Source organism: Pristis pectinata, chromosome 8, assembly GCF_009764475.1.
Source record: "Pristis pectinata isolate sPriPec2 chromosome 8, sPriPec2.1.pri, whole genome shotgun sequence".
Taxonomy (NCBI): domain Eukaryota; kingdom Metazoa; phylum Chordata; class Chondrichthyes; order Rhinopristiformes; family Pristidae; genus Pristis; species Pristis pectinata.
The window spans coordinates 35,199,945-35,213,865 of NC_067412.1; the positions used below are offsets into that span (position 1 = coordinate 35,199,945).

Sequence of the window (13,921 nt, forward strand, 5' to 3'; positions counted from 1 at the left end):
ATAAATCAAGTAAGTACATTCTCAAAAATACCAGTCTGATTTTATCTGAATAAATTCACTCCCAAAAACTGACATCCTTGGCTCTTGTTGAGATTACCATGTTTTTGCATAGAACATCTTTTCAGTGCTTGCCCACAGAGTTATTGTTACTAACAACTGCAGCATTAAAAGGAGTTGAAAAGCATGGGAATGAAAATAATATACTGTCCGATCACTATGAGTTCTCATTTAACAAATGCCGCTCAAGATATTTAGGTATATGGTCAATGGCATGGATTGTAAGATGGACCTGGGTTTGATCCTGACCTTTGTTGACTATGTGGAGTTTACAAGTTCTCCTTGTATTTGCAGATTTCTATCAGGTGCCCTGGTAATTCCAAAGACATGCCGGTAGGTTAATTGACTACTGTAAATTATCCCTTAGAGGAAGTAGATGGTAAATGGGGGTTGTTTGATGGGCATGTTGAGAGAATAAATTGCAGGTCTACAGGGAAATAGGACTAATGGGATTGCTCTGCCACAGCTTGCATGGACTTGATGGGCTGAATGACCTTCTGTGTCATAATAAGCAAGAAAAAGGTACAGAATAAATCAGTATTTTGCTTATTTGTCTTTACTCTTTGAATAAAATATACACAACCTCACAGAAATAGCACAACAAAAGACTGGAAGCTACAGTGGAGCTTCAAATCTCTTGTCTTGCATCCTTTGGAACATGCAAGGCATAGGCGCGGTGCCCAGACAAAAAGGAGTAATGCAAAATAATTGCAGCTGATGCTGAACTAGAAAAGCCTGCCAATGACCACAGTTTTCAGCTCACACATGGAAGACCATGGGCTAAATATTGTGGGACTTCTTCCCCACCAAACTCCCTGCCAACAACCCCATTCTCCCTCAAAAATTACACTCATTGTAGTTCTGACAGGAAAAAATTCAGTGGGATCATTCATTTGCAAAACATTCATATAACATCAAGAACCGAATACAAAGATGGTACTGAAACATCCTCTAAATGTGTTTTATATTGAATAGTAAACCAATAGAAATTAAGCAGAGAAATATGAAAGCACTCCTGACTGGTCCTCTGGCTTTACATATTTATTGTTAAGTCACCTTCAGTAAACAAGCCACATAGTTCTAATTCCCAGAAAAGATTTCCCCCACAGTGCACACTGCCCTATAACAAATCCTTTCAACCTACCAGCACAGAAAGATCATCCAACTGGAAAATATCATCAGGAACACCAGAATTTTTCAAATTATTAGCTCGAGCAACAATGGCCTATAGAGAACACAAAAAGTATTATACACAATTACTCTCCCAGATAGGACAGCAAAAATATTTTAAATTGGAAATGGAAAAAAAACACCAACATACCAGTTGCCTGAAGGTTTGAATAAATTACAAAATCAAGAGCCTAAAATCCAAGTCAAGTTCTTTCAATGAATCACATGTTATGCCCATCTTCTAAACACAACTTAACTTAGTTACAGCTTCAAATTCTTAAACTCTGACATTCAAAAGATGGTTCATTGCAATCCAGTGATCCCAAGATCAGATACAATGTAAAATTGTGATAATGAGCCCATTGAAACAAAAACATCTAAAAGTCATGGAAAGCAGACTTAGGAACATAATTTATGAAGGAAATATCCATAATAAAGGCACAATGCTCTGGAAAAAGTTACTTTTTTTTATAAGAAAAGGTTTTTGTTTTATAAAGAGCTCATTATTTTAAGGATCATTGAATTAGTTCCCACAGTCCTTTCTGAAATTATTACTCACCCGCAAGCAAGGCAGGCAAGAGAGCTCCCCATGAAGTGTTGTCAAGCTGTTATGACTCACTGATAAATGTTCCTACAATGAAACCAAAAGCCCTCAAGTTAGAGCAGAATAAACCATTCCACATTTTTCTATCATTAACGTACACTTTAAAAAAATATTGGCATAGATGATGGACCAGTTTCGTAAATAGACATGCGAAGGAAATCCTTTACAGTTCTATAGTTTACCGTAACCAAGATCTCAAACCCCAGCTATAGTACTGAACAATTTATTTTCCCATGATTACTATTAGACAATTTACAGAAAAGGTCTTGGTCCAACTAACAAAACAATTTCCTCATAAAACAGCAGCATCTCCTAATAGGGGTGATTCTGAGTGGAGATGACTTCCATGGAAGTTAATTGTTTCCTGTACCACCCTTTAAGTATAAACATAGACAGAGAACTAAAAGGATATCAGATCACAAGATGTTTCACACACTTGGCTATGTCCTTCCACCAATGCATATATAGATACAAGCCAAATAGTGATCAATAGTAGATCTTCAGCTGATTTCCACGCAAGCTCACTGAAGTTAATTTAAATATTACAAAGCTTTTCCCTCCACGTAGTCCAGTTTAACAAAGTCCATTCAATATACAGTTTGGAATCAATTACAGTTGGAGCTATCTCCCCATTCCCAGGGCTTGGGTATCAAGAACTAGAGGGCACGGGTTTAAGGTTTAATAGGAACTTGAGGGACAACTTTTTTTTTACACAAAGGGTGGTACGTATGTGGAATGAGCTGGCAGAGGAAGTGGTTGAGGCAGGTGCAATAACAAGTTTTAAAACACAGCTGGACAGGTACATAGATAGGAAAGGTTCAGAAGGTTATGGGCCAAATTCTGGCAAATGGGACTAGCTTGGGATGAGACATCTTGGTCGGCATGGACCAGTTGGGCCGAAGGGCCTGTTTCTATGCTGTATGACTCTATGAATCTACTACTTGTGATCGCTAAAAGATATTGGACCTGGACAATAGTGAGAGAGGTTGACAAGGCTGGAATTCAATGCATTTCCCTCTCCAATAGGTGTCAAAGGCACATGTTGTCCATACTTCCATACAACTTTTGAAAGAATTTTATGACAACTGAATTACTTAATAGCTGGTTAGTTTTGACTGCCTGGTCTGCACTTAGTAAGGACATACTTGGTTGAAATCAGGAAATTAATTGTGTGGAAAATCAAAATGGATCCCACATCGTAGCCATCTAGTGAAAACAAGTATTGACCGATTCTCAAGGGAGACATTGCTTGGTGCTAAAATTAAGGACAGAAAGTGGAGAATGAATAACACTTTCATGGATTGGATTTTGTATTTGAATACAACCACACTTTACCAGTTTATGAAGAGAAGCCAATTCCTCTGGTAAGTAGCAAAGTCCTGTCCGATTCAGTTTCAGCCATCTCAAACTGGTCATGCATTTAACATGCTCAGGAAAATAACCACCCTTTGGAAAAGAAGAAACACATTAAACTTGCAGATTAAAATATGCAGCCCTAAAACATGCCCTAGTTAGACATCAACAAATTTCAAGCAGACTTTAATGTTATTAAAATAACAACATCAACTGCTCCCACAAGTTATACCATTAACAAAATATTCAAGGCTGTATTCAAAATGTCAAAGGCAATGACCAAAAAGTCAATCACTCAGTGACATCATTTGAAAACAAAGCATCACTTTTCACATGTACATCAGCACTACCTATTTCTACATTATCATCACCTTATTCAAGCCTTCACAAACTCTTAAGCTGCCAGACTTCTTGCCTGGCATGAGACTTATAATTTAGGAATCTAATTACAAGTACATTGAAGTTCCAACACATTTAACCTTAGATGTTTTAGCCATTACATCACTGCTAAAATGTACATATTAAGTATCCCTGCCACTCTCCACAAACCCACTCACATATTCTCCCTCTCCAAACAAATAAAAAGTGTTGCAATGCAAGAAATAAAGCACCCAGATACTGCACAGCTAGATCTCACTAACAACAATATAAATGACCAGATTATTACTTCTATGTGATGTTGATCAAGGGGTAAAAAGTGAAAGGGCTTCTGCTTATGACTGGGCAGTTTAGCTAATGCACAGAGTAAATGGCAGGTGTTCAGTTTCACAGGGTACCGGGATTTTGGCCAGTGGCAAGATTAGGTAATCGGGGTGGGGGAATTTAATTTTTGACTGGTGAGCCAATCTAACAAATATAGACATAGCAGGGCACTTCAGAACCATGGAATTCACATCTCACGTCCTGTACAACCACAACACAGAAAGCGTCACCAGCTGGAGGAGATCTGGATTTTGGAGCTTCAGCAACAGCTGACATCAGCACATTCCATCCATGAGCCTGTATTTTGTAGATAGTATGTTTTGGGAGACAGTCCCCCATCATCAACAGAGTGCAGGCAGAGACTGTGGCCTACATCGGTATCAATGACATTGGCAAAAATATGAATGCAGGCAGATTTTAAGGAATTAGGAAAGAGATTAAGAAGCAGGGACTCAAAGTCTGGTGATCTCCAGATTACTCCAACTTCCATGAGCCAGTGAGCGTAGAAATAAGAAAATAGTGCTGGTGAACATGTAGTTGGAAAGAATGTGCAGGAGGGAGGGCTTTAGATTCCTGGGGCATTGGGAAAGTTCTGGGGAAGATGGGAATTGTACAGGTCAGACAGGCTACACCTCAACAGAACAGGAACCAACCTCCTTAGAGGCAAGTTTGCTAGTCTTGATGGGAGGGTTTAAATGAGGTTGGCAGAGGGATGGGAAGTTGAGCATAGATTCAAAAGAGAGAAAAACAGACTTGGACATGGAAGATAGGAATTTAGTGAAATTTTGGAAGGAAGTTAAAAAGGTTGTATGTGTTGGTACATTCCGAAATGCATCAAATTCTGTGAACAATGTAGATCAACTGAAAATACTTAGGATAGACATGGGAGTATGATATTGTAGCTATTACTGAAACATGGCATAAAGTTGGGCACAGCTGTTTAACATTCCTGCTTATAGGGTTTTCAGACAAGATAGGGAGGAGCTAAGAGAAAGGAAGGAAACTAAAGAAAAGTGTGATGACTCAATAATGGTTAAAGAAACAATTAAGACAATAAGATTATGAGCTGGAAAGTATAGTTACACTAGTCTGTACTTTTTCAACCAACATGTACATGATGGATCAAATAGTCAAATGGCCCCCTTGTGTCATAAATTTTCCATGATTTTATGATTCTCCATTCATTATTATATCATCAGAAAATATTTGTCTAAAAACTGACATTTGCCAAATTAAGCTGTTATTGTGATTGAAAGCATTACCATTTTAATAACAGAAGTTTCACAACTTTCCAAGGAAAGTAGTCATAAGATTAAGTAAATATAGAATATCAATGACAGAAGTGATAAAAGATCAAGAATTTTGCATTAACTGTAAAAAAAATACGAGGAATATCAAAATATTCAGTAGAATAGAAATACTACATTACGGGATACAACTATATAAACACCCCGGGCCTAGGCTACCTGTCTCACCCAACCAGACTCCTACACAATAACAAAATCCTAATACCACAGTACCGACCAGCCACCAGCTCCTTTCTCCACTGAATGTTTGTAATCATCATAATGTAACTGACTTACTTTGAAATCATTTCCACTTAAATCCACACCTCTGATGAAGGGCAATACTCCGGTGGCAGCCATGGCCGCTATGACAGTCCGCCTCAACCTACCACCATTAACCCCGCCCTTCCTTCGCAGGTCATTGGCAGAGACCAGTCACCTAGGCGGGCTCTTACTGATGTTAGGAATTATCATTGGTCTAAACATCTATCAAACACAAGCCTTTCAGAAGGTTTGGTTGCACTATAGCGCACCAGTTTCCGGATGTGAGGCAAATGCTTCGCCTCTTATTGATTGGCTGTTCTAGGTTGCGGGTGCAGTCTGTATGCTTACTGATTGGACAAGCGAAATGTCCGTCAGGGTTTGTGGGCGGGTTCCTCTACAGAGCACCCAGAGGGAAATACGGGACGGCAGTGACCGAGTTCGGATGTACTCTAATGTTGAAGTGGTCGAGGTGCAGTCATTTTGCATTGCCGACCTGGAAGCGAGGGTGAGATTCTCCGCTCCGGTGTCACTTTAAACTTTAAATCTTCCGTTTTTATTAATTTGTCGCATTGTCTAATTTATATGTAGGTTATGTCTAAAACTGTTGTAGATGCAGTTCGAAATCAAAAATCTGCAGATGCTGGAAAGCTAAAATTAAAATGGAAAATGCTGGAAATACTCAGCACGTCAACTGTTGAGACAGAAACATTATGATTTCCGGTCCTGAACTCTTCATCAGAACTGGGACGGAGAGAAAACGAGGACAGTAAAACTCCAATAATCTACTATCCAACCATTTGGAAATACTAATGGTTCATCTTCTGGCCATGCTCCCTTCTGACTTATTGGATGACTTTTGTTAAAAAAAATTATGATTATTTATAAAAATGGATTCTGCAGCTTGGTGCACCATCTCGACAAAATGCAACCATACTGCCCAGAATTCAGATTCACTTCATGCGTTTTTTTTATTTCAAAGTATATTCATAGAAAAATTATAAAATATAGAAATACAGGATGTTGAAATCAAAATTTCATTATTCTCTTACTTAACATTAACATATAACCAGTTATCATTCATTTATGAGCTTAAAATAAATAGTTCATGAGGTTTTATCATAAGGTTTAACTAATTTGTTTGTAATGGCAGGAGGGCCCTGAAATGTGGTGCTTCCCTGTAGAGTACTCACAGTCCTCTTAAAAAAAACAATTTCATGTATGTATTTACAATGCTGTCTGCTGCAGTTAACCCAAAAATGATTTATTCTCAGCCAAGTAGAAACAGAATTAACATTTCAGGTTGATAACCTTTCAGTAATACCCTTCAGCATGTTTTGTTTTTGCTTTTCAAGGGTGAATAGATATTCCAAGGTGTAAAAAAAAGTTTAATCAGAGATCAGTTGAGTCCTATTTAGTGGAGAGACAAGAGACTGCAGATGCTGGAATCTGGAGCAAAAAACAAATTGCTCGAGGAACTCAGTGAATCAGGCAACATCTGTGGAGGGAAATTGATAGTCAACGTTTTGGGTTGAGACCCTTCATTTGGACTGGAGGAGTAGAGGAGAGATAAGCAGCATTTTATGTTAAGTTGTGCAGTTCGTGACACTAATTGTCCTTCAGTTTGAAAAAGTACTAAGAGGAAAAGAACCGCATTATAAATGTGTAAGGTTTAAAGAGGCCACCCATTTAAGGCTCAGAGGGCATTTCCCCCCTCCCCTCCCCTCCCCCCGAGAGTTGTGAGTCTTTGGATTTCCATTTCTCAAAGGGTAGTTGGTGCAGAGTCTTTGAATGTTTTAAAGGCTGACCCACAATAAACAAGAGGGTGGAAAGTTACTGCAAGAAAGTGAGAATGCAAAGTTGAGGTTAAAATTATTAAGCTGGAAGAACTCAGGAGGTCAAACAGCATCTATGGAGGCAAAAGGTACAAGTTGACATTTTGGGTCAGGACCTACATCAGGACATTTTATTCCAGATTCCAACAACTGAAGTCTCTTGTCTTCTTGAGATTAAAATCAGATCAACTACAATTTTATTAAATGGTGGAGCAGGTTTGAGGGATCAAGTGGCCTACTCCCCTTACTTCTAACACACTTTTACCGTACAAGACAGAAATGGCTCCTGGTATCCACTGTATCCAAATCACTTCTCAAATATCCTCTCTGTCTGAGGTGGTCATTTTTTTCCTGATATGCCATTCACTTTAATCAGTGATCAAACATCTGTACCTTGATAACTGAAGACTGTGTGGTGTCACCTTGTCTGCCTGTGCCACTTTTAAGAAGAAAGTGGGGAGGATCCAGTTTGATCCACAAAGAAATCAATAACAAAGCTTAAAACTAAAAATGAGACAAAGCATTTTATTCTCTCAAATGTGGAAGAATGGGAGGCGATCTCACAAAAACATAAAGGTCTTAATGGGCTTTGCAGGTTAGGTATGGGGTAGATGTTTCCCCAGGATTGCTAATCTAGAATTAGAGGTCAACCATTTAAGACCAAGATGAGAAACATCTTGCAGACTTCTTGCAAATCGCTGTCCTTCTTGCTAGTAGAAGTTATTAGTTTGTGAGGTGTTGTTAGAGTAACCTGTGCAAGTAAATGCAATGTCATACATTATAGCCACAGTGCAACAATGGAAGGAAATGAATGTTTGGGTATTTCCCATGTGCTAGTTGGAAATAGGACAAGATTGGACACTCATGTTGTAACTCCCACAGTCAAAAAGGCCATCTGCATTCACTATCCTGCCTTGCTTGTGAAGTCTTCTGGCATTTATGGAGCCTGATCCCAGTAGATATCACTACCATTGGACATGGGTTAATGAACTGGAGAAAAAAGTATTGTTCACTGTCGTTTCCCCCCCTTGTTTGCTATTCTTGGTGATGCCCCAGTATGGCCGACAAGTATGGTGCATGGAAAAGGAACCCAAAAGGGACAATGACACAAGAGATTCTACAGAAGGGACAATGGACTGGATAATGTTATCGACGTTGCTTGCAAATGTCCAGCTATGCTGGGTGTTATGGACTGCTACATCTACACTACTGCTATATGGCAGTAACTTAAGAGCATTGACATCATCGAAGAGGCTTCCTGTTGCTTTGGGTTCATGCTCACTGTGAACAAAATATAAATAATCAATAAATTTGCTTGAACCAAGGTCTTGAACAGTCCTATGTTGCATAGGATGCCCTATATTTAAATGGGAAATTGGCTGCCTTGTATAAAGATCAGTGTGGGATTCCCTATTTACTGTATGTTACTGATTCAGGCATTTGACCTGCAAAGGGTTGAATCCTATAACAGTCCTGAGCAGAATAGCTCTAGGAATGCATTTGTCTTGGAGATGGCCTGCAGGAACAGTGTTCTGATTTTGCCCTTGGGTGTAAGTACCCATGGTTCATTGCTGATTTTTGGAATCAATTAAAGGCTTTCCTCAGAGTGAACCTCCCAGTAGGAAATTCTGGGAACCACCGGGGGAATCCTTCCCTTAAACCCACAACAAACCCTGCCTACTACAGAAGACCAACCACCTGAACTGGCAGCTGTCAAAGACTGCTGCAGGGGGGGAGGAGAGAGGGAGGGAAAAAGGTGTGAGGGTCGACAGCAGTCCTTTTTGAGATAAGCTACCCTATTATTGGGAAATTTGTTGTCTTTTTGAAAAATAATTTTCCTGACCCAAATACCTGATCTATATAAATTAAGACCTTGGCATGCCTGAATAACAAAATGAAGACCTGAATGAATAATTTATCCCAGAGTGACTTCAATTGTCCTCAAGTGATTCCAGAGTAGTGTTTGTTCTGGAGTTACCTAACATATTAACCAGGATTTTGCAATCAGCAGCGAGAACTCAGCTCATCATTGACCTCAAACAAATACTTTTAACAACTTCTGTCCCATTGTTCCTGTTGGGTATTACAGAGAACAGTACAGTACAGTATGGGCCCTTCGGCTCATGTTGTTGTGCTGACCCATATAAACCTCATCCACATTCTATCCATCCCCCTCTCTACTTCACCTCCCATAAACCTCTATTTTCTTTCATCCATGTGCCTATCTAAGAGTTTCTTAAATGACCCTATTGTATTAGCCCCTACCACCACTCCCAGCAGTGCATTCCAGGCACCCACCACTCTCTTTGTAAAAAAAACCTACCTCTGACATCCCCCCTGAACTTTCCTCCATGGACTTTAAATGAGTGACCTCTAGTATTGGCCATTACCACCCTGGGGAAAAGATGCTGGCTGTCCACTCTGTCTATGCCTCTTATAATCTTACATACTTGATAAAGTCTTCTCTCATCCTCCATCTCTCCAAGGAGAAAAGCCCTAACTTGCTCAACCTCTCCTCGTAAGACATGTTCTTCAATCCAGGCAGCATTCTTGTAAATCTCCTCTGCACCCTCCCCAAAGCCTGCACATCCTTCCTATAGTGTGGCGACCGGAACCAAACACAATATTCCAGATGTGTTTAACCAGGGTCTTATAGAGCTGCAACATTACCTCTTTGCTCTTGAACTCAATCCCCCAGCTAATGAAGGCCAGCACACCATATGCCTTTTTAACCACCCTATCAACTTGTACGGCAGTATGTACTAGAACCCCAAGATCTCTCTGTTCCTCCACACTGCTAAGAATCCTGTCATTAACCATGTACTCTGCCTTTGTTAGATCTTCCAAAGTGTATCACTTCACACTTGTCTGGATTGAACGCCATCTGCCACTTCTCTGCATCGTCAATGTCCCATAGCAACCTATGACAACCTTCTGCACTATCTACCACACCACCAACCTTTGTATCATCTGCAGACTTACTAACCCAACCTTCCACTTCTTCATCCAAGTCATTTATAAAGAAAAATCACAAAGGTCAGGGGTCCCAGAACATATCCCTGCAGAACACCACTAGTCACTGACCTCCAGGTTGAATACTCCCCTTCAACAACCCTCTGCCTTCTGTGGGCAAGCCAATTCCGAATCCATTCAGCCAATTTTCCTTGGATCCCATACCACATGACCTTCTGGATGAGACTACCATGGGGAACCTCATCAAATGCCTTGCTAAAATCCATATATACACCTACTGCTCTACCTTCATCAATCTGTCTTGTCACTTTCTTGAAAAACTCTATTAGGCTCATGAGGCATGACCTGCCCCTTACAAAGCCATGTTGACTATTCCATACAAGACTATGCGTCTCCAAATGCGCAGAAATCTTGTCCCTAAGTATCCTCTCCAATAGCTTTCCCACCACTGACATAAGACTAACTGGTCTATAATTTCCAGGATTATACCTTACACCTTTTTTGAACAATGGAACAACATATGCCATCCTCCAATCTTTCAGTACCACTCCTGTGGCCAGGGAGGACTTAAAGATCATTGTTAACGCTCCAGCAATCTCTTCCCTCGCTTTCCATAGTACCCTGGGGTATATCCTATCCAACCCGGGGACTTATCTATCCTCATGCTTTTTAGTAGCTCCAACACTGCTTCTTTCTTAACCTCAACATGTTCCAACACATTTGCCCTACACTAACCTCCCCTTCGTGCAAGTCCCTCTCCTCGGTGAACACTGAAGCAAAGTATTCATTTAGGACCTCCCCTAACTCCTTTGCCTCCAGACACATTTTCCCTCTCATCCCTGAGTGGTCCTACCCTCACCCAAGTCATCCTCTTGTTCCTCACATATGTGTAGAACGCCTTAGGGTTTTCCTTAACCCTACTTGCCAAGGCCTTCTCGTGCCCCCTTCTAGCTCTCCTAAATCCCTTCCTAAGCTCCTTGCCTGGCCACCTTATAACTCTGAAGAGCCCTGACTGATTTTTGATTCCTAAACCTTAAATAAGCTCCCTTCTTCTTCTCGACTAAACCTTCCAGCTCTCTTGTTAACTATGGTTCCTTCACCCTACCATCCTTTCCTTGTCCAAGTTGAAACTTGTTTCAAAGCAACCTTCCCAATGGGAATTTCTCTAAGCAGAGAAATCCCTCCCAATGGGGCAAACCTGTGCCATATTTTTGTAATACAATGTTGAAAGCCCTGGTCTCAGAACCTTTTAACCAGCTCCATTGTGAGTTGATGTTTAAAGGGGGTTGATAGGCAGCAGAGGCTCAGATCACATAGAACTGATCCCTAGGCCTTTAGATCACATGGATCCAGTTCTGCACACTATTTATCCTTTTGTCACTTTGGGCTACAAATCTGTCTGGATTTCTGTTACTAGTTGCTGTACACAGCAGGATCTTCTGGATTGCGTTCACACCCCCCCTCCCCCCACAGAGATTCTCAAAGGAAATTTGTTGAGATTGTCTACTTGTGTAAAGATTTCACGAGATAGCTCCTTGGACAAGCCAGGCTTTCAGCCAGTAGGGGAAGAATCCAATGGATTGAAGCAACCCCATGCCAAATATAGAGATGAGTGAATCCTTGCACAGAATTTCAAGGACAAAGCCCAAACATAAAATCAGGTGAAGGTGCATTGCATGGTCATTAATGATCCACCATGAATTTTCCTAGGCTAACTATGTTAGACTTTGTGAAATCTACCAAAGAATGTTGTTTAAAAAATAGAATTTTTATTTGGCTTATGGGATGTGGATATTACTGATAATATATGCACTACTGTCTTTCCCTGTCCTCCTTCTTAGGAGGCAACCACATTAGCAGTTCTGGAATCACATTTGGTCCAGCCAGGGTAAGGACCATTTTTCCCTGAAGGATACTAGTGAACCAGATGTTTGTTTTTCTTATGATATTTTCATACATTACCAAGATTAGTTTTTTTTTTAAATTCCAAATTTATTTAAATTCCACAACTCTCATTGTGGGATTCCAGACTCAAATCTCTGAATTGATGGTCCTGAACTCCAGCTGCTCATCCATGCATTCTTATTGTGTTTGATAAAAGCTCTCTGGGTAATATAACTGAAGTATATGGACACAATGCCATATTTAAACCAGCCATGATCTACATAATTAGAAATTTCATTCTGTATCACGAATTGCTTTACTGGGATCAGCTGTGACAATATAGAAGTGTTTACTCCTCAATTAACCTGCACTGTATGTGCTCTGGGATTGTTTAAAAAGTCATATAGAATAATGCCCTCTGTTGGGAGTATTTGCAGTTCCAGGTTATAAATTTAATTTTGATTAAAAAAAGATGCTTTGAAATTTATAGTGTTCTAGTTGGCTCCGACAAATCCTTTTCTAGTAGATTTCCTAGATATTTTAATGGACTCCACTCACTTTCTCCAGTTGAAAGGTATAGCCATGGCTCTTTTTAGGCACAAACTTCACCTTCCTTTTTGTTGGATATATGAAACAGTCTTTGTTTCAGGCCCACTCCCCCAACTTTTTTTTGTCCCATTACATTGACGATTGGATTAGTGCTGCTTCCTGCACTCATGTAGAACTCATTTCATCACTTTTGCAGCCAATTTCCACCCTGCTCTCACCTTCACCTGGTCCATCTTTCTTCCCTTCCCTTTCTGAACCTCTGCAATAATATACAAAACTTGATCAGTTGAAACCAAGCTGACTGGCAGTGGGGCCCCTTCACTGTTGTAGAATGTAGATCTGTGTTAGGTCTGTTTTAAATTCAAAACATAAACCTGATAGAAAAATACTTTTATTCCTGCTTGAGAATTGATTCCTCATCTTAAATCTTAATTTAACTTTCCAAAATGTGGACCATCTAGTGTACATGTTAACTGGGAACATCCTTATTTTTTCAAATTGAGTTTTAATCAGCTGTGGTTATTACTTTTACGTGATGTGTGAGATGAATTCCTGGCAATATTACTAGCATTTTGGATATCTTATTCCACTACTGCTGTTGCTGTCATTTCCTTCCTTGGTGTTTGTGGATGCAGCCAGTATAATCCAATGTGATGCTGATACTTAATAAACCACTCTCATGGTGGTACATTCAGCATTCTTGAGAAATGTCTGCCATTAATTATTCCTTTTTTTGCACAATATTGGACAGCATGGAGGATTAGGCATTGCTGGAAACAATCTTGTAAATGAGACCTTAGCCCCAAATGTACATGGACTTTCAGGGATTCCTTGTGCCACACAAGAAGTTATTGAACAAAGTTAGAATACATGGGATTGGGAGTAATATACGTGTGGATCCATTAATAGACAGAAGCAAAGGAATAAATGGATCATTTTAGGTTGGGAAAGCTGTCATTACTGAGGTAGCACATGGATTACTGTTCACAATCTGCATCAATGATTGAGATGAAGGAATCAATACATCTAAGCTTGTTAATGATACAAAGCTTGGTGGGGAGTTGCAGAGAGGCTTCAGAAGTACATAGAGTGTTAAGTGAATGTGCAAGAACATGACAGGATATAAAGTGGAAAAAAATGTGAAATTATTCACTTTCATTAAAAAAATAGAAGACTGAATGATGGGATTGAAAATTTATGGTGTTAATAGGAACATGGATGTCCTCGTCCACAAATCAACATTAACA

At 39.8% G+C, this 13,921-nt stretch overlaps 1 protein-coding gene across 1 annotated transcript in view; it reads right to left on the minus strand.

The window, feature by feature from the left end:
* The window catches only part of flii (FLII actin remodeling protein), a 43,805-nt gene extending 38,212 nt beyond the window's left edge, over window positions 1-5,593 (minus strand). Inside the window, 4 exon segments of the mRNA XM_052021368.1 lie at window positions 1,202-1,282; window positions 1,787-1,858; window positions 3,167-3,277; window positions 5,470-5,593. Coding sequence (XP_051877328.1) covers window positions 1,202-1,282; window positions 1,787-1,858; window positions 3,167-3,277; window positions 5,470-5,532 — 327 coding nt within the window. The 5' untranslated portion in view covers window positions 5,533-5,593.
* Window positions 5,594-13,921: the final 8,328 nt, after the last annotated feature.